Source organism: Rhipicephalus microplus, unplaced genomic scaffold (assembly GCF_043290135.1).
Source record: "Rhipicephalus microplus isolate Deutch F79 unplaced genomic scaffold, USDA_Rmic scaffold_22, whole genome shotgun sequence".
NCBI classification, from domain to species: Eukaryota; Metazoa; Arthropoda; class Arachnida; order Ixodida; family Ixodidae; genus Rhipicephalus; species Rhipicephalus microplus.
Genome location: NW_027464595.1, coordinates 3,701,014 through 3,722,136, shown reverse-complemented (window position 1 = coordinate 3,722,136; position 21,123 = coordinate 3,701,014). Strand labels below are relative to the sequence as shown.

Here is a 21,123-nt window from a genome sequence, read left to right as displayed (position 1 = left end):
ATGCTGGATTTTGTCACACGAATGAAATCAGAGCGAATAATGCTACACACTAATAGCATACTGGGATGATAGTGTACAGATTTCTTTCAGTTTTTTAGGACTAATGAGTGGGTCAAACAGTAAAAGTTCATTTTTTATCTCTCAGTGCCATTTCCGAGCAGGTTTGAAGCAATTACTAACAAAAATTACAGTTTGGAGCAGCATGGAGCTGCGCTTTGATCACTGCCACAGACACTAGTGCCAGAGTTCCCTGTAGTCTACTAATAAGAAGTTCCATCGCGGGGGTCTGGTGGCTAGGGTACTCGACTGCTGACCCGCAGGTCACGGGAGCAAATCCCGGCTGCGACGGTTGCATTGCCGATGGAGGCAAAAATGCCGTTAGGCCTGTGTGTTCAGATTTGGGTGCACCTTAAAGAGCTCAGGTAGCCAAAATTTTCAGAGTCCTTCTTTAAGGCATCTCTTATAACTATACGGTAGTTTTGGGATGTTATATCCCACATATCAATCATCTACTTATAGGAAACTGTGATGCAAGATACCCGATGACAATGATAACTATAGAACATCAATTTTTTTCCCATGAATGAAAACAAATAGAGGGCGTAGAAGGTGGGGGCAAAATTACGAAAACGCTAAGTGGACTCAGGGTTGAGGACACAGGAAGCAGTGGCTAAACGGCAAAGCCAAGAACAAGCTGCTATCAAAAATGAGTCAATCTCGCAATGACGCACACGCTGAAATACACCCATAGAATGAAATCGTTGTCATGACAGTGTATTCGGCCCGAGATCCCTCCCAAGGCAACGTAGAAAATTTAGACATGCACGATTATAAAACAAAGTACAAGAACAACCGCTTCATACACATTGTAGATTTCAACCAACACTGACATCACAGACGACTGGCTTGTGCAGTACAGTAAACACCCGTTACATCGAACTCGCTTAATTCGAATCATTACTTTCATCGAAGTGTCACACAGTCCCGACTCAAACACATGTATTTTAGACCAGATTACTCGAAGCATGGCGAAAGCTTGCTCTGCTTAGAGCAGGCGAGCGACCGTCCACGCTGCCGAAGTACCTGTGCGCTTTTTTACATGTCCACGTCCCGTGCCGAGCAGCCTTTTTCTAGGCTGAGCGAGCGACATTCGTGCTAGCATCGCCATGACCGGTGCAGACTGGTGCAGACGGCATGAGGGTCTCCGTGGCGTGGATTTTACCCCAACCTCTCTTCGTGCCCTACTCTAGCATGGAGGCGATTGCTAGCATGTCGTCTGCTCACCGTTACACTAAAGCCCCTATATTTTTAGAAACCCAGGTGAAAATTTCCTGTTGGTTTTCTGTTGGTTCCAGTATTGATGGTTTATTAGCACATTCCCCGTAGTTGATGGGACCAGTAGGTGATGGGACCAGTAGGTGATGGGACCAGTAGGTATTGGAACCAGTAGCTGATGGAACCAGTAGGTAATGGAACCAGTAGCTGATGGAACCAGTCACTGAAACCAGTATCCGAAACCAGCAGCTACTGGTTTCAGCTCAGGGTTGCATACATGCAACAAAATTGTTACTCACCGAGATGGAGGACGCCCCCAATCAACAAGGTGGTGCCCAAACGAACTCAAATGCATGTTTCTGCCCAATTTAGCAACTTTAGGGTTACAAGCACATAACTTTTATGGCTATCCAGATGGTTGTGCCATTCGATTAGTAAGTCAGTGCTTATTGTAACTTGCACGTTCTACATTCCTGTGCCAAGTTAACAGCATGCATTGGGCGTTAAACAAACAGCCTTAGTGTTTAAGAATTTATTGTGCTTGATCGTCAAACATCTGCTTGCGCACTTTCGATTTCAGGAGATCTTGGATCTTCTCAGCCAGGATCCTGGGCAGATTTTTTTCCGTGTCAGCAGTGTTGACGTCTTTCTGCTGTCCCCAGTGCTTGAGTGTTTCTACAAACAGACGAGTCGATTTTGAGCATTAGACAACAAAAAGTAGTGATTGCGGCAACGACAACTGCCACACCATAGAGGCAGAGCTTGGGTTTGAGCACTAAAGCTCCGACATCACTGGATTAGGAATGTGCATGACTTAGTTTCACAAGCTCCACAAAACCCAAGTTGTCCTGTTCGGCAGCTGATGGCAGTTAAATTTGGTGCACAGTTTCATGTGCAACAGATTGTCAGTTGAGCATAGGAGCCTACCATGCACCCCATCAAATTTAACCCAAACTCAGAGATATCTTTCCATATTTCCAGTACAAAGTGCAACTTCTGTTCACCATATACCAAAATTTTGTTTTGACAACTCGCAAAGCAAACAGCATGAATTTCACTCTTTCATTTTCGTTCATGCTGCCAGGCTGTGTAAAGATGACTTCCTGCATGCGCTGTGGAAAACTATTCATGCTAGTTGTACCTGACACAACAAGAAGTTTCTCCGGTGTCAGCGGCTGCTTGGGCTGCTCCCCCAATGCTCTCTTCCTGGAGCCAACGGTCCCTGTGACGCTCCTAGATGCAAGAACGTTGCTTCCCCATATAGCGTGGGCAGCATCCTTCACCACCAAGGTAGCCTTCTTGTTCCCAAATATTTTTTTTGCACACACACCACTTATTGTTACGCCTTTCGTCAAATGGAACTGTGAAAAAGCAAAATAATGGAGGAAAATCACTACTGTAAGGAGCAATGAAACAAAAAATGCTGCATGTTACTTCTGCTAAACATACAACAAAACTAACAAATTGTTTAACCAATGCACCTGGCACAACACAACGATGTAGCACATGAATAGTATGTACAGTCTATCACACTTGTCTATGGTGCACAAGTGGTGTGCTGCAAATCAAATGCAGTAAAATGTTATTGGTTACTCTGTTAGAGACAATGCTTTTGAGCCTGTGCGGTTCATCTAGTATATTCAACTGCACATGAATGCAAGAAGTATCAGTGAAATTGAGTATCTGCTTTAGAATTTTGCCATATTTCATCCACACAGCACTGCTCAGGTGCTCAAGACAGGTGTGATCAGCACTGTACACCTTGCTATTGCTGATAATAAAAAAGAAAAACTGTGTGCTGGTCCCAACGGTATTCATACTTCTCTCAAAAAGTACACTGAGTAAAACTGAAGACTTGAGCATGCTAAAAAAATAAAAATGGTAAACATGCTGCAAGCAAGAAGCTTTAAGAAAGCTTTCGTAATTAACTATACCACCTAGATCTATAGAGTAGCTGTGACTACCAATAGAAAAAAAAACGGTTAAGCATGAAAAGCAGCTGCAGACAGTGACATTAAATTTCGAGCAAATTACTTACAGAGCCATCTTCCATATAAATGAAATCTCCATTTGGGCCTGCAAGAAAGATATCAGGTCCTTGTCATGGCACAAAAAAAAAAAAAAATTATTGTCAGAATATCTGAGGTGACATCTGAGCTGACCTGGATGTGTAGTGTTCTTTTCTCCACCAACAGTGCTTGTCCTTTCCTCTGGTTCTACAGCAGTAGATGAGCACGGTGCTACGCAACATTTAGAATTATTCAAAAATGGCTTATCTTGGTGCACAACTTGCTCTAATTGAAACAAAGTTTACTGTCTATGAAACCAGAGCTGTTACTTACGGAGAACACGTTCACTGCAGGCCATGTTGTCCATAATCAACAGATCTAAAGTTACAAAGATATAGTGACAGTAACTGTCACTCCAGTTTTGAAATGCAGGGAAGTATTATAAAAGAAGCAAAGTACTCACTTCCGACGAAGCTTTCTCCTTCATCTGTCTCAGAATGTGCTGTAATAAAAATGATTCAGGTGTAAAAGTTTAGATTTCAACCCCTCAAGCCTGTTAAATCTGGATGCTTTTGTTTAAAGCTTCATGCTAGTCAGAGCGTGCCTTAGAGCATTACTGGCTGCTTCTAAAAGCTACGATGAGGTGCACATCTCCAAGTCAATTCACTTCGGACTTTCAAACCAAAAATCACAATGTAACATAGCGATAAACCATACCAAGGAAAAATTTTGTTCGTTCGAGGTTTTCTCGATTGGCTACTCTGTTTTACAGTTCAAACTTTACTTTCATCTATCCACCTCCACTTTCAAAGAACCAACATCATTTCATTATCATGGCACTAGCATCTTCTATATTACATACTGACTGAAGCTGCCATCTTACTGCAGAACAGCTGAACTTACACTCCAAAGTTAATTCATGCTGTGTTTGGCGGGCACTTTTTCAAAACAAATAAAAAGTGCAGCACTCTTTGAACTCGTTCGGCAAGTTCATCAAGTAAAGCCAAATCTCTATAACCTTTACTTTGCACATACTACTGAGCGAGTTGCTTAGACAAAATATGAATAAATAAATAATAAAAAAGCTGACTTCATTAAACAGGTCAAAGTATGCTATATTACTGTCCCAGTGAAATATGGAACTGATGCATTTACTCAAGAGCATAGGTGTATGCAGTTCTTATGGGGAAACAAACCTGACAACATGCCCCGACTGCAAGGCACCCGGTCTTGTTCTACTGCAACTGCATGTACACAAAAAAAGGGTGCACAAGTTTTTATGTAGCACATGAGTTGTCATGTAATCATTATACATGGAGCTTTTGTCAAGTAAATAATGCAGAGCAAAAAGCATTCTTACGCTTGAAAAGCTTGCTTTCAAGGGATCTCTGCAGGCTTGCAACCTGCTGCTTTAGAAACTGGTTGTCGTGCTGCAGCTCCTCAGCACGCAATTTCCACATGTCTCTGTCCTTCTCAAGCTCTTTAACCACCAGCGCCTTCGTTCTCGCCTTCCACACGTCTTTCTTCTTCTTCATTTGAAGAATTTCACTTTTTGGGCACAATTCATCACTATCGGAGGACCCGCTGTCCGACGGAGTGTCTGTCCCTTTCCTTGGCTGAAATTTCATCATGCAAAAAATGACTTCATGAATTCACTAGGATGGCTTGGTGGGCTAGTTGGTATTGCATCTTGAAGGCTACTGTGCACAATAGACAGGAACAACAGAAGCAACACAAGTATCGGCGCTTCACTTTGTGCTTTCTTCTGTTGTCCCTGTCTATTTATTGTGCCCTAGCTGTAGCCTTCAAGGGTCTCATGAGGGTTTTGCTTTCAGTAAAAAAAAATGCTTCTTTTATAGTACAGTGCACTAATGAAGACCATGGCACACTTACCTGTGCTCTAGGTTTACGCCCAGAGTGCGCTTTTTCCAGATTCTTTTTAAGAATTTCGTCATACATGTTTTTTTTAGCATTTGCTCTGTCGTTCTTTTGTTTCTGAAAGAAGTCGAAAGCACAATTACAGATGATGATCAATGCAAGACCAGCAAGTTTTCAGCCGTTTCAAAATGTAGGCAGCATAAATAGCAACCTTTCTTTCAGCCTTTTTTCTTTTTGTTTGGGACTCCACGAGCTCATCAGGATCATCATCTGACGTTTCTTGCATAGGTATTTTTGGTATCACCAACCTCTTGGCCCGCATTTTCGCGCGGGCGTCATCTTCGCTTTCTGTAAGAAATTACGACTATAAAATTGGAACCGTAACATTTCACATACCACACATACCTGCCAGCATCAAGACTTGCGTGTTGTACAAACCAGTGTTTGTGTCATCCACGGGGTCTCGCCAGTACGCGCTGTAAACAAAGCGGTTGTCGTAGTCGCTGGTGTCTTTGGGATCAAACTTCTCGATGTCATGCACGTGAATGACGTGTAACCGTTTGTCGTGATCGTCCAGGAAACGAACAACAGCGTACATGGTAGTACTGATGATTTAACAAAGCCTTAAATGGCATCACACACACACCAATCTCTGAAAAAAATGTAGCAGTCGCGTGTCGCGCACGTGTCGTGTCCATTAAAAATAACACCATAACAACTCCTAGCGGCAAGACTGGGCAATACCAATAACTGCGTGCGGAACAAAATAAATAAATAAATACACCTATAAACAAATAAAAAATGCTTTAAATAAGCTTATAAACAGGTGTAAAAACTGTTCATGTTATAAACAATGTATAAACTTACTAAGATATAATTAAATAGATATGTGTTTTTGAAATCCGGGTTGCAATCCAACTAATTCAACGCCGTACAAGCCAATCCAAGTCGTTTGATTGTGTGAGATCATGGAGAATGTGCGAGTCCGAGCGAACTATGAGCGAACTGTCGTGATTGTGCGCGTGAACACAACGTGTGGCTTCATTACTTAGAAGGTTTTCGGTGAGTTTGCAGTGCGATATTTGCGTGGATCCGCACTGAGGGAGTATGCCTCGTAGAAAGGAATACCTAAACCCAGGCAGCGCCTCCGCCATCCCGTATTCAACGAAAACATATCTCGAAAGATCAGCCTCGAGCGTGCAACAATCACGTCGTGGACTGCAGCAGGACACAAATGTCGCTGGCGGGTCGACTGCTCCGACAGCACTTCGCGTACTGACGCAACCTCCGCAGACTGATGTTGAAGGCGACTGTGACTCTGAATCGGCACATGAAGCGGCCCCAAGTGACGAGCCGCAGCCTTCCGTTGGCGCAGAAATGACAGACGAGCCACAGGGAGATTTAGGGAGCTTCTCTAGTGACGATTTGCTGGCACTGACTGTCAATTTTGTCCTCGAATTTGGCATCCCTTGGAAGGGAGTCGAAGCACTCCAAAAGTTGATAATGCACATACTTGAACGACATGATATACCAGTTACTAAATATCTTTTCAAGAAGAGTGTCGGGGCAGAAATAAAAGCCGCCCGGTTACACTTCTACTGTGAAAACTGTATGACGCTCCTTGCCGTAACAAGTGGCGACCTTGCAGCGCGGAATGCAGTGCGGGTAACGTGCACCGTATGCGGGCAACGTAACAGTGGGCCGCAGATGCTACGCGATGGCCACTTTTTCATAACCCTGCCCATCGCAAAGTTGCTGTCTTCGTTACTTGCCGAGAATGATGCGAGCACTGCACTCCACGAAAGACTGAATTCAATAAACGAGAGTATGTCTGTCGACAAAGATGAAATGACAGACATAATAGATGGCACCTTATACAGGGCACTTAGGCGCGAATTGACATCAAAAAATGATATCACTCTCACTGTTAACAGTGATGGAAGCGCCGTGTTCAAGTCATCGAAGTTTTCTGTGTGGCCCGTTCAAGTGATGGTGAATGAACTCCCAGTGTACATGAGGCAGAAAAATGTGCTTGTGTCTGCTCTGTGGTATGGCCAGAAACATCCCGACATGACTCTCCTACTGAACGCATTTGTTGAACAAATGGACGGTTTGTCGACCAGTGGGATCACATGGAAGGCAGGCAACGAAACTGTGCATTCCAAGGTAATTTTTTTTTAATTATTAAAGCTGCTTGAACAACACGACTTCAAGACATTCTAGTTGTAAATGCTGCACTGAGCTACAATGCATAGACGAGGCTACATTGTTGTGCCAGCTAATTTCTTCCAGTCATGATGAAATCCAGGCCACTTGGGCATAATGACACCATGGAGGATGGCACACTAGTTCATCTTTGTGTGTATTCTTTTCTAGTGCGACTTTATCTCTAAATACTGTCAATTATCTAAGTGTCAAAGTGGTATTTACTGCATTGTGTTTACTGTAACTGTTACAACTTACGGAGATCATGTCCCTTTATGCAAAAGCATGAAAAGTGCTTCTTCTGAATGGATTGTTATCAATTGAAAACTGTTAATAACATCACCCGATCTTTTCCTTGTCCTCAATGTCTACTGCAATAATTGACTTGTGTCTGGCAAAGAAAACAAGCCCTCTATCCATTTCCTTTTTGTTGTACTTCATTGCAGAGGGTAGTTAGGGCTAACAGCTTCCTTTTTTGTCCTTGCTCATGCAGGTGTACTGCTTCAGCTGCAGCGCTGATGCACCAGCACGGGCAGCCATGCAGCACCTAACCCAGTTTAATGGGTATTATGGCTGTGGATGGTGCTTGCATCCAGGGGCAGCTGTGAATGGTTAGTAAAGATGTCGCATTACTGCATAACATGGAGTCAGATTTCTGACTAGATATGTTGATCAGAGTTTCTCTCTTTTTTAGCAATTTTTATGTAAACATTCACCTTGTTTAATGTATCTGGGGTTGCCATTTCTCATCTCAGAGGCAAAAATGTGCTTTATGTCGTAGCGATTCTATGTTTCCAAATTCTGGCACATAGTATGTTTTTCTAAATGTGTTCTAGAAGTAAATTCTCAGAAATATCACTGAAAACAAGTGTGCCATTTACAATCAAGCTTAGCTGTGCGAGATTTTACAAACTTCTAAATTTGTGAGGTTCTCTGTTTTTTTTTCTTACTATTGCCAAACAGGAACTGTCAAGTATCCTGTGGACACTGTTTCACCTGACAGGACAGCAGAAGGCACAAAGGAAATCATGGCCAAGGCTGCTGAAGCTGGAAGACCAGTACAGGGAGCAAAAGGCATCACGCCTTTGATTAATCTTCAGCACTTTAATATAATCTGGGGCTTTACTCCAGATTATATGCATTGTGTGCTTCTAGGTGTGGCACGGCAGATGACGGAGGACTGGCTCTCTAATGTAGGCGAGGAATATTACATTGGGGCACCACAAACTGTGGCAGTATTAGATCAACGTTTGTGCTCTATAAAGCCGCATAGCTGTATGCCACGACTTCCCCGCTCAGTTTCTCTGAGAAAGTATTGGAAAGCCTCGGAGTGGCAGCAATGGCTACTGTATTTTTCATTGCCTTGTCTGGAAGGCCTACTTCCACGGCAGTATCTTAAACATTTTGCATTGCTTGTGAAAGGTATTGCCCTTCTTCTGCAGGACACAGTGTCCCTCAGTGACATTTCTGTAAGCACAGACTGCTTGGTAAAGTTTGTTGTCGACATGCAGTTTCTCTATGGAGAAAAAAACATGACTTTCAATGTACATCAATTGTTGCACATGGCTCAGAGTGTTCTGAACCAAGGACCTCTTTGGGCACATTCATGTTTTGCTTTTGAGTCTAACATTGGCCAAATTAAGCAGCTGGTCACATCAGCAAAAGGTGCCCCACTGCAGATTGTAGAGCGCTTAATGATGGCCAGCAACTTCAGGTATCTAAAGGCTTCAGCTAGCCCTTGCACTCTGAAGTTTTTGACAAAAGCTGGCCCATCAAATAGTAAAGGTGGTTTACTGCTCAGCAAACCCCGAGCTGTGTCTGACCAGCTGCTTCACCTTGTGCAGGACCATGTTGGCAACATCGTTAGGGGCCGTGTCATGGAACATGACCGAGTGATTGTATCACCGGGTGTTCGGTTTCACAGTGAGCAGTACTCAAGGCCGAACAAAAGTGACAGCACTGTATTGCAAATATATTTGGGAACGTGCTTGAAGTTGAAGCACATTGTTTCTATTAGGGATTCGTCAGGAAATGTAAGGATTTTTGCACTGTCAAACAAATTCTTGTCACGTCGTGCATTTGGCACTGAGCACATAATGAAATCAGAGGATGCGAATTCCCAACAGCTAGTGGAGCTGTCTGCCAGTGTTGTCCCTTGCAACTATGTAGAGGTCAATAGAAAGTGTTTTTTTCAGAGAATTTCTTTGAAAATGCTCTCTGGTGGTTGTTAAAGGGACGCTTAAGAGCAACATTGAATTAGTTTCATCATTCTATAAAAAGGTCTCATCATATAAAAATCGCACCAATACCTTCTTATACCTACTTTTTGTACTTTTTGTCAGAAACACTTCACATCTGTAAAATTAGTTTTTTTTGTTCCTTGTGTGTTGTGGCTTTATTAATAATTCACTGCTGTCAGTGCGCATGTGCATGTGCACATTAGGTGGACATTTTAGGCATTCAAGCATCAGTTGCAGTTCAGTCCTTGCGTTAGCGTCAATTTATGTGTGCGTGTTTGCGTCCCTATGTGCAATGCTTCATAAAACATCATGGCTCACCAACTTGCCCATCAGTTCATAGTAATATAAATTTTACTCGGAGAATTTTAATATCGATGATTTCACCATAACAGGTTTCTTAATAGAAGAGAAAATCAAGTTCAAAGTATCATTTTAAAATTTCGAGTGGAAATCTCCACGTATGAATCTCCACGGAAATCTCCACAAATGACGTCACGGATTTCGAAGTCTATTTATCGTGTTTTGGTGTCGTTGTTCAACGAAATTTTCTCAGGCTTGGTATGTTAAATCTATTGGCCCCTTAGAGCTTGAGGCACTTCACTTTTACTGTTTAGGAACTATGTAGGCCTTAGTAGGCGGAGTCAAAATAAGTGACGTCACGGCAAATGGTGCGGGAATTTCATGGTGGTGTCGCCACGACATTTTCTTTTGTGCATTTTTTCACATATCGAGCTTCTCGCTGCAAACAACGTTTCTTTGGTATCCAGGGGTGCAACAGCTGCGCCAACTGTGCCAATTTGATACAATTCCCAATTGTTGCGCTGAGCTGCGCCAGAACCATTAAATTTGCTGGAATTGCACCACCCTGCGCCAAAATGCCCAGCCAGCCTCAAAATTTTCACAGGTGCGCTAATTTCGGTGAGAAATGCTAGCCACGTCGGCCACCTACAGTTTGCGCCATCAGTCAAAGCGTGCGAACTTTAACCAGCCCTACGCTCGCGAGACGCCATTGACCAGATAAAGTAACAATGCTTCGTGCCAATCGGTCCGCTGAGTGCAGCGGATACCGATCGGCGGGATGACAAAACTTCCAAGACAAAAATGCATTGCTGTAGCCCCCAACGCTTCGCGGGATATGTAAATTTCCTAGCCTGAAAATGCTGCTATAGCTTATTAGCACCTAAAGCTGGAAGCGTGTGCCCCGTTTTTCTCGCGCGAACAAGCTCGACGTGCGGCGAACGCCGGCGTTGCCAGCGACCACGTTGATTGCAGTAGCACATAAAACTTTTTTTTGTGTGTGTCTTGAAGTTGCGTCATCCCGGCCACTGTCCTGGTGATATACACTCAGTACCGTCACTGGGCCAATGGGTGCACGCCGTTGTTACTTTACCACTCAAACGTGCCTTGCAAGGGAGCTGAAGTGGTATATAACCCTACGGTGAAAGAAAAGAAAGTGGGAAGTTTATGGAAGGGGGGTGGGGGTGAAGTGGTAAGAAAATTTTTTGGCTTGGAATTCTCACTCGTGCACAGAATGCTGCTTAAGCCACCTTTGTCGCACTACACCAGTTGTCTACTGAAAAGCCTATTGAGATTTTGAAGGGGCCGTCAGCGCTAGTGATGGGACACTGCATATTTTGTTCAGTTATGTGTTTGCCGCATAAATATGAGTACCAGTATAATAACTCGTGCATAAATAAGCTATTGGCAATCGTTTGGAGTAATGTATGACATTTCTGCTTCCCTAAAAAAAAGTAAATTGTGGGTCAGTTTTTTTTTTCCCCACCCCTACCTCTTGGTTTACAAATCTTCCAAATTTTGAGGTCGTGAGCTTAGCAGATCTATATTTAAATTCTCAGAGTCTCTTGAATGATTTGACAGGTGCAGCAAATGTTAATATAAACTTAATCATTGTTTGCTCGTGGGGTGGTTCAAATACCACTTTCATTGAAATAGCAGTGCTCATGTTCACACTGCACGATTTAGGTGATGTCAAATGCTTTATATATACATTTTTTTTCTAAATGTCTGTCTTGTTTATACTGCTCCAAATTTGGTATTTCATGATGAAAAATGCATGTTTTTTCCCTGCAACCTGCTCAAAATTTAGATGTCAGTGCTCCAAAAAGTAACATTTTGCTGCTTCAAAAATTGCTCCAAATTGTATTTTGGCTGTTCCACCACTGGGTGTCCTGTAACAGTAGTTTACTAATACGAGAAAAATAACTATTTAGTGTCCCTTTAGCTGCATAGTGTAAGTAACTGTACTGTGGATGTAGTCTTCATTTCCCCTTTCTCTGTTTTATATGTGACCCCAATGGGGGTCACTGGGGCTGACAAGGGTGATGTGCACCTAAATCAAGGCCCGTCCTCTATATAGCATGTTTTTGGTCGGCAGTCAATCACTATAACCACTGTGGTGGTGTCGCTAGTTCCCCATTGTTGCCACTCTGCAGAGTTGCTCCTTTAGGACTGAGTGTTTTCTTATGCTTGCGTCTGCTCATTTCTTGTAACATTATGATAGCTACATATGCATCATTGCATTTGTTGTTGTGTAGATCAGTAGTTTAGTCAAATTAAGGGTGGTTGACATATTCACAAGATTGCAGGTATGCTTATTTCTTTTGCTTCAGCTGTAGAAACCCAACCACAACTAAAATACGAAATAGCACCAAAAATGATTATGTTAAATTGTTCTGCATTTTACCAAGCATTCAATTTGCCAACCTGTGAAAGCAAAAACTGCACTTTTATTCTCCAATGTTGCTTCAGTGGAAGTGAATTCCAATCCAATGAGTGTGCAGTTTGCACTATAACTGTAAAAGTGAGCGCAACACATTTTCTTTTACCAAGAAAATGTGATCTCAAGCCACCTTCTAAATTACAATGATATGAGTAGAAACCTCAGATGTGTACACCGCATTGTCATTGCATGTCAAGCTGTTAAATGAATGGGCTGTTAAAAAGAACCTCCACATGTCAGTGAACTGCAGGTGTAGATGTTTGTGGATTGTGCAGTGAAACAGTTGTTTTTAGAGGAAGTGAGAAATGCCATTTTCAATTGATTTAGCTATTGCCAATTTGTGCAAATTCATGCTGTATACTGTCGAGTGCCTCTTGAATTACTAATAAACTTCATGATTGTGAGTATTGACAATTCTCATTGTTTAAGCCCAGCTTTAGCCCTGTCTCTGGGTGTAAACATTTTGTATTATAAAAAAAAGAAGAGAAAGTGTGCGCTGTTGTACAGTACAAGGTTTAATGTGCACTGGGTTGGTCAAATGTTCCCAGGCAGTGCTGTCATAAGATTACAAGCGTAGCAGCCTGGGAACGTTTGAGCACCCCTTTATATTTGAACACACCTTGTGTGTTCAGGGTGCATGCAACTCTTCAAAATTCCTCCCTTTTTTCTCTGTATCCTTTGTACATGTATGTTTCCAAATTAAATAACAATAAAACCATTGAAATAAAAAAGAACATATTCGAAGCCTAAAAGTCTAGGAATTTGTCTATGAGCTGCTTCTTTGTGCTTAGGCAGCAGTGTAGATTCACCAAACTTCATTTCAGCACCAATATGCTTTGTTCTTCAGGGCATTAAAAATATGAAACACTGTTAATGAAGCGATAGACACCTACTGTGGCTTAGGTGCTGGCTCCCTTCTGGTGTTGCACTGTTTTCTTCACGACATTTTTTATTGTTCATTTCCCCACCTGTACGTCAACCTTGTCGTACATTGTCTCTTTCTCGACTTATCTCTCTGCTTCACTATGTCTCGTGCATTTATGCCACAAAATTGGTTTCCCCATCATGTGAGCAGCATGTTAAGTTAGTATACTCCAACGAAGCAAAGCCTAGTTTATGCTTAAAAAGTCTCCGCAGCTAATCTGAACATTTTTTGTGTGTAGTGAACTACTTCTTGTGGAATAAAGGCTTCACTATCACAAGCACTATGTTCATTATAATATAAACTTATTAGAACTAGTCAGAATGTTGAAATGCAGAGCACCCACAAAAATATTCTTTGGATATCTTCTTTAGTCCTTCGAAAACCCAAGACACTGCCTTGAATTCCCTTGACTTTTGTTTTTTGAAACCTGTATAAACAGTCTCTACGTCATATTTCTCTATACTACATCTTAATTGCTCAATGTATTGGCACACCACTTTCAAGTACAGTAAAGTCTTAGTTATAATCAGAAGATACAAGCCTCATGATTGAATGTTTCGGCTAGTTAGAGTTCTCAGGAAACCACGAAGTGGACCACCACTATAATCAGTTCAAGCAGCTGAGAACCGTCCGGTATTGCCTAATGGTCCCAGCAGCATCCCAGGGTGAAACCAGTAGCCTGCTTGAACCAGTACAGAAAACCAGCAAGCATCCTGCTGGTACCAGTAGAGCCAGCAGACAGGGTACTGGTCCCAGTAAAGAACCAGTAGGCACCCCACTGGAACCAGCAGAAAACCAGTAGGCACACTGCTGGAACCAGTACAACCAGCAGGTAGCTTGCTGGGACCATCAGCAAACCAGTAAGAACCAGTAGGCACTTTGCTGGAACCAGCAGAAAACCAGTAGGCACCCTGCTGGAACCAGTACAACCAGCAAGAAACCAGCAGATTAACTGCTGGTTCCATCAAAAACCAACAACTCCCAACAGAAAACCAGCAGGAAATTTTCACCTGGGTTAAGTAGCAACTTTCTCGGATCTTTGCCGCCGTTTCCCTTACCCGCCACTTCGCGCCTCGCACACTCTCTCAGGAGGGGAGACGACAGGGCTTCCGCGGGCCCTAATTGGCTGCGGGGAGCGAAACATCACCGTGACGTCTCCGCCCCTTGTCGAGCGGGGGCCAAACTTGTTTGCCTTTTTCTTTTTTTTTTCCGCTGGTCGCCATTTGCCGCCCTGTCGCCACGGCGACTTTCAGCGCGCACGTGCTTCTTCGCGCTTGTTTTTATCATCGCAATGCCGTTCTGCTGCGCCTATCAATGTAATAGCAGAAGCGAAAAAGGATTCTCGCTGTTCAACATTCCGTGGGGAAAAAGAGATGTCCAGCGCAAGAAGCAGTGGCTGCACAATATCGGAAGAAAAGACTTTGCGCCTACCAGAAGGACTTCTTTGTGTGAGGTAAACTATAATTTTTGGTATTTCCCCGCCGCCACGAGGAGTTCATAGAATGTGGTGAATTCGCTCTTTCACATTCACAGCTATTTCTAATTTTTGCGAAACCAGGCTTCTCTTTTTTTTTTTGCGGAGAAGCGGGTCGGGACACCGCAAAGTGAGGTACAGCAGAATGCGCGCCTCTGCATCGATTGCAACTTTAATGCGGATTTAAGATACCTTTCTTAAAAATATATACAGTTATTTTCCCCTCTCTATTGGTCTGTAACGACGTGCTATTTCGGTAGAATTTTTTCCACGTGTCTTTAAAAATTGCTGCACAGCTGTATTTTGTTTTAGACATGCTGTAAAAAAGTTTTTTTACAGTAAACAAAAAGCTGCTTACTGTAATATGTTAGTCATGTCCAGCAACACGTAATTTTTCAATATTGCAGTATTTAAATTTGTATTTTGTATATTTACCTGGGTTGCCCATTCCTGAGGTACCGGTTAGAGCTCATGTACAAATACGAACTACTAAATCACAACAGGAAGACATTGAGGCCATCATTCAGCTCTTTTTTTTTTCTTTTTTGCAAATCGGAATGGGTCAAAACAAATACCTGAGAAGTGTTCGGGATACCACAGTTTCAAATAATCGTATTATTGTTTTGCAGCTCCATTTTACTGAAGATCAGTTCGAACCATTGATACTGCAGAAGTATGGAAAAAAGAAGTTGAAACCAAACGCCGTTCCAACTTTGTTTTCGCACCGGCCGGCTACGAAGCAACGAAAACCTCCCGCCAAAAGATGCGAAATTCGCACACACTTGCACCAAGGTGAGCGATCTCAGGAATGACAATAACCTCTACTGATAATTTACAATCGATATGCGTTATCTTGGCGTTTTGAATTAGTGTAGCCAATATTATCCGAAGTTATTTGCGCGGATAAATGCACGCGAGTGTCATTCAGTGCATGACTTCATTGTTGCCGCAGGCAAGGTGAACTTCGGGACATGTGAAAGTAGCAGCGGCCAAGAACATGTTGCCTCGTTATTGCCTGGTTCTGGGTCCAACTCCTCAACTTCGTTCGTTGGGGAGAAATATGCGGGATCCTCCTCCGCCAGTCTGTCGGTGCCGACGCAACAGACACAACTCGCAGTGATGGGTTTGGACGACGAAAGCGTAATAGCGCCTGTGAAAAGCCTGCCCGAGGTTTCTCGTAAGATTCTTTTTTTGCTGTTTGCGATTAATGTTGAAGCACCTTCCGTTTGTTCACAGGGTTATGTTAAATTTTATTTACAGCTGAAGTCCCACTAAGCCCGCAGTCCAGCAATAGCCAGGCACACATGGACATGGCTTTGTCAGGTGAGAAATGATAGCTTTGTTTAGGGCTTGTCGATTTTTTTTTTCTGATTTGCATTCCACAGGTTCGCTTGTTCCTGTGACTTCAATTGCCAGTGACAGCACAGCTTCAGATTCAAGTAGTCCTTTGGCTACTGCAGAACGTACGTTTTATCTATTTTGTTCTTTTTCCTCGCTTTCAACATCTGTCAAGAGGAGCTATGTTTAGGAGAACGATGATGTTCTAAGATTTGTCTTTTTTTGTTTTCAGCCGAAGAGCCCCTTCACTTGCCCACCAGTAACAGCGGCAATCACTTCATCACCAAAGATGTTTCTAATGGTAACCACTATCTTTAACGTGTGGCTTTGAAATGTATGCAACAATAATTCTTTGTGCAGGTTCCCCTCATGCAACACACCAGCTTGTGCCTGCCGCCAGTCTCGGAGTGCCTCCTGTGTCTTCGCACCTGGAGGCCTGTAAGCAACTTTCTGTGGTGATCTGTAACGCATACGATGGTTTTGTTGCCTCAGGCTTTTCGTGTCTTTTTTTAGCATCTCAGCAGGCGCTGTTGGATCGGATAGCGCAGCTGGAGCGCCTTCAAGAGAACACCATGAGAAAATTGGTCACAGCAAGAAAGAGATACCGCAAAAGCAAAAACGAAAAGTCCTGCTTGAAGAAGAGGATTAGGGGCCTTTTCAATGAAGACCAAATGCGTTCGATGGAGCGGTTGTCAACCCAAGGAATGCGGTGGGAAGCCAGCACCCTTGTTCACTCCCTGAGGCTGCGCCTGACTTGTGGATCCCGTGGCAAGAACTTCCTAAGAGAATATGGATACCCGATTCCGGTAGAAAGAATGCTTCAAAGGCACATTCAACACGTCAAGTTTCGACCAGGACTTCCGACCGATATTCTGGACCCCTTAAAGATGAAGGTATTCAATGCTCATAGCCAAAACTACGCTGCACGTGTGGAATGTACTGTAACACGCAAATACCTACCCCATTCCATAATACTTGTTTACCTGGGCATATGTAATGTTTTTTTGAAATATCTTTTGGCGTTAGTCATAATTTAATCGCAGCGGAACTGCTTGGAACAACTTTTCCTTTATTTGCTGTTGCAGGTCAGTCTCATGAAGCCTGAAGAGCGGCATGCAGCACTCATGATAGACGAAATGCAAATAACTTCAGGACTTGTGTACGACCACTCGTGCGGTGCCGTTCTAGGGGGCACCCACGCTTCCTTTAGCAGATGGCTCTCTACCTGATGATAGCCTAGCTACCCATGGGTTAGTTTTCATGCTTGGTGGCCCGTCATCCAGGTGGAAACAGGTAGTTGGCTACCATCTTACAGAGAATTCTTTTTGCACAAGTTCTCTTAAAGATGAACTCATCAAAATAATAACTGCATGCGAATCCCTAGGGCTCAAAATTCATGTTGTTTCCGACATGGCCGGTGGAAACATGGCACTGTGGAGCCGGTTCGGGATTCACGCTGGGAGGCATAGTAAGCCATCAACTAGTTGTGTCCACCCATGTGATCCAGCCAGACGACTGTGGTTCACGCCTGATGTTCCCCACCTTCTTAAAAACCTCAGAAACCACCGGACTTCTGGCCAGGCCATTTACCTCCCGGACGAAGTTGTTCAAAAGCACAAGCTGCCGACTGCTTGTGTGGACCTGGCCCATGTAAAGAAACTAGTTGAGGAAGATGGGAAAAGTGAACTTAAAATTGCTCCCCACCTTAACTCGTCCTGTGTTGACCCGAAACATTACAACAAAATGAAGGTAAAGTTCGCGTTCAGCCTTTTTCACAATGACACCGCAGCCGGTTTGCGCCTTTTAGTAGACAGCGGTAAACTGGAAAAGGAAGCAGTTACCACCGCGTGGTTTATTTCAAAGGTGTTTCGGTGGTTCAGACTAATGACATCGCGGACTACGAAGCTAGCTTTTAGTCATGCTGTGGAAGCATCCTACGACGATGCTGTAAAGTGTCTTAAGGATACTCTCGACCTTTTTTCTAAACTTTCAATAGGGGCCCCAAAGAAAGCACCCTGGAAACCAGTGCAAACCGGGCTCACTGTAGCCCCTTTAACAGCTCTGAGTGTGCAAGCCGAAATGCTTGACAAGTACCACTTCCACTTCTTTTTGCTGAGCAGACTAAGCCAAGACGCACTTGAAAATTTGTTCTCAACTTTTCGGGCGAAGAATCCTATACTCAGGCTGTATGATTTTAAATGTAGTCTGAGGAGCACGACACTATCGCAGTTTCTGAGGCCAAGTAAAAGTGGAAGCTATGCGGATGATGAAGGTTTTTTGTTGGTGGGGCTAGAGCAGCATCAAAATGAAGAAACGACAGAGGAAGTCCAATGTCCGGATGACCTGCTTGATTTAAGTTCAGAGATCGAGCAAGTAGTAATCTACTTGGCGGGCTATGTGGCATCAAAGCTACGATCCACGCTCCGCTGTGAAAACTGCCGTGCTTCTTTGATATTGGACTATGCACCATCGAAGTTAATTGAGCTTAAGAATTTCTCACAGTCGCGACAGTCATTGACAAACCCCTCACCAGCCTTGGTAGAGACTGTGAAAATTGCTGAGAACTTTTTCCGCTCCAACAGAGAAGCACTGCTGAAAAATGCGGTCAATAATGCACAACTGCAAGCCAGTGTAAAGAGCAGCATTACCTTCGTCACCTCTTTTCCCATGTGCCATGACGTCCTTGAAGACATTTTGCATGTGTTCCTAAAGGTTCGAGTCCAAATACTTGTCAGGAACGAAGACGCAAAAGTAGCTACGATGAAAAGTAGCAAATGCGGTAGTAAAAGCGTTGGCATGCGGGCGGCTGTTGCCGAGGTTCGTTGAGAGTGCGAAGTTATTTGGTGCATAATCTGTATAATTTGTTAGTAACATATATTCTTTCTTGTTCGTGTTCTTTTCTGATTGTCTTCTTGAAATGCATGTATATACCCTAAAATGTAATGTACGCGCCTTTCATTCTCATGAACATGTCTTCCAAAAATGTGTGTCCAGTATTTTCTGGGTGCATCATGATGTCCTAATTATATTAAAGATGAAGTACAAATAAAGAGTTTTCGTAGAGTGCTCTGATCAACGTGTATTTATTCGTTTTCATAAATAATATCGTCACAAGCGAATGGGCATTACAGAGGGGAGTGGGTACAGAAACATAAACTTCATAGTAAATAAAAACACTTTAAGCATGGCACAATATATAAAATGTTAGCTAAAGCGAAAAAACCAAACGCCACAAACGGAGTGGCAAAGTACCTGGTAATACAATAACAGGGTTCTGTGTTTGTCGCCGCTTTTCTCGTCGCCACTTCTTCGTTAAGAGGTTAACACCTGTCCATCACAATCGTCTGACCTTTGCATAGCCATCGTGGCGTCTGCATGCGAAAGTCCTAATAATAATACGTAAAAACGCCGAAGCAACAAGCGATCCCATCGACCCTGCCGCAGCGTCTCGAGCGTGGAGGGCGGCAAAGCGTGGCGTGTGCAGCGCGCCGGCCGGTGCGAGAGCGAAATCCGAGGAGGAAAGCGGCCGGAGGGAGGAGAGTGTCGCTACTTTCAAAATATAGCGGCTTTACGTTACGCCGCTGGCCATGCCGGTGGTGTCACGTGGCACCACTGGCGTGCTCCCTGGCCGTTAAGTTTTTTCCATCAATGTTTGGAAGACACACGTGCGCATTTGTTGTGCGAGATCTGTGTGAGCCCGTGACGTTGTGTGTGCACTTTGTGTGCGTTTATTTACGGTCAAGTGAACATGAAAACACCGGTGCATGCATGGAAGTGTATGACGTTGGAGCATAAAGTTCAACAGATACGTGAGGCGGAAAAAAAGGTGGGCAAAAGTCTGAAATTGCAAGACAATTTGCAATACCGCCATAAACATTATCAACTCTTCTGAATAAAAGAATTCCATACTGGGCGGCTTGGAGAAGAATTTCTCAGCCAAACGAAAGCGCAACCGTGACTCTATGTACCATGAAGTGAGAAGAGTGCTCCTTGAATGGAACGCTAGAAATGCAAACCTTCCTGTAGATGGGCCTGCATTGATCTCAAAGCCAAAGCCCTAGTCAGCCAAGTGGGCAAGCAAGATTTTGAGTGAAGCATCGGTTGGCTTGAACGTTACAAGTAAGAGCATGGCGTGTCTTCAAAATCAAATGTTGGTGACAGGGCAGCTGCGGACCGCGACGTCGTGGACGGATTGTCACAAGCAATGGCTGAGCGCCCTAGGAAAATAGACATGTAAAACTTGGACGAGGCGACACTCTTTTACATACATTGTCGAAGTGCACGCACACTGCTCCTGGCAGAACTTCATCAGGATGTAAACAAACCAATGAGCGCCTTACAGTGCTGTTCGGCGCTCATGCGACAGAGGAGGACAAGCTTCCTTTCTATAGGAAAGGTTCCAATAGAGAAAGCTATTGGTCCTATAGAGAAATTTTATTGGGCCTATAAGAGTTATATTGTGACTTTATAGGTCTTATTTGAATTGTATTGGCACCGATAAAAAGTCAATTGACCCCAACTATTTGTCACCAATAAGACCTATAGGTTGTACCTATTTGTCACCTATAGAACCAATAGACACGTATTGGCACCATTAGGGTACCTATGGGCGACAGCTATTTGTGTGTATTGGTACCAATACCCTCTAATAGGTTAGATGCATTTGTCGTCTATAGAAGCAATAAATAGTAGCTATTTGTCATTTATAACACTACAAGGTATGAATTGCCACCAGAATCAAATATTTGTGGGATTACATGCACAGTATTAAATGATCATCCATATGTATTTCATTTAGTAGCGAATCCAATGGAAAGGGAGTTTTAGATTCGCTCGATATGCGAGGAAAGTGACGGCTCCCAGACAACACTCGACGACCTGAGGTCGTCCTCATATGGTACAAACGTCCTCGGCAGTTTCAGGACGTCCTCATTTGGTCCTCTAGTCGACACTTGCAGGATTATCCCCAAAATGCCCCTTTGAGACCTTTTTAAGGACGAAGAATTGTCCTGATATCGTCTGCTCGAGGACGTTTTGAG

General features: G+C 43.4%; 4 protein-coding genes across 4 annotated transcripts; 3 read left to right on the top strand and 1 right to left on the bottom strand.

The window, feature by feature from the left end:
- Positions 1-1,792: 1,792 nt before the first annotated feature.
- On the bottom strand, positions 1,793-5,760 carry LOC119174199 (BEN domain-containing protein 5). Its single transcript, XM_037425024.2, has 11 exons — positions 5,568-5,760; positions 5,374-5,510; positions 5,178-5,279; positions 4,645-4,900; positions 4,481-4,528; positions 3,748-3,786; positions 3,618-3,662; positions 3,438-3,515; positions 3,314-3,351; positions 2,417-2,636; positions 1,793-1,950 (listed from the first exon to the last, which is right to left on the bottom strand). Exons 1-11 carry the CDS (start codon positions 5,758-5,760, stop codon positions 1,808-1,810), a joined length of 1,299 nt encoding a protein of 432 aa, XP_037280921.2. The 3' UTR covers positions 1,793-1,807.
- A 509-nt stretch (positions 5,761-6,269) lies between these two features.
- On the top strand, positions 6,270-8,388 carry LOC142786326 (uncharacterized). Its single transcript, XM_075883961.1, has 2 exons — positions 6,270-7,328; positions 7,861-8,388. The coding sequence occupies exons 1-2, from the start codon at positions 6,270-6,272 to the stop codon at positions 7,981-7,983; spliced, it is 1,182 nt and encodes a 393-aa protein (XP_075740076.1). The 3' UTR covers positions 7,984-8,388.
- A 7-nt stretch (positions 8,389-8,395) lies between these two features.
- LOC142786325 (uncharacterized) lies at positions 8,396-11,271 on the top strand. Its single transcript, XM_075883960.1, has one exon. The coding sequence runs from the start codon at positions 8,396-8,398 to the stop codon at positions 9,596-9,598; it is 1,203 nt and encodes a 400-aa protein (XP_075740075.1). The 3' UTR covers positions 9,599-11,271.
- A 4,805-nt stretch (positions 11,272-16,076) lies between these two features.
- On the top strand, positions 16,077-17,313 carry LOC142786331 (uncharacterized). Its single transcript, XM_075883965.1, has 5 exons — positions 16,077-16,209; positions 16,317-16,385; positions 16,445-16,522; positions 16,598-16,890; positions 17,170-17,313. The coding sequence occupies exons 1-5, from the start codon at positions 16,077-16,079 to the stop codon at positions 17,311-17,313; spliced, it is 717 nt and encodes a 238-aa protein (XP_075740080.1).
- Positions 17,314-21,123: the final 3,810 nt, after the last annotated feature.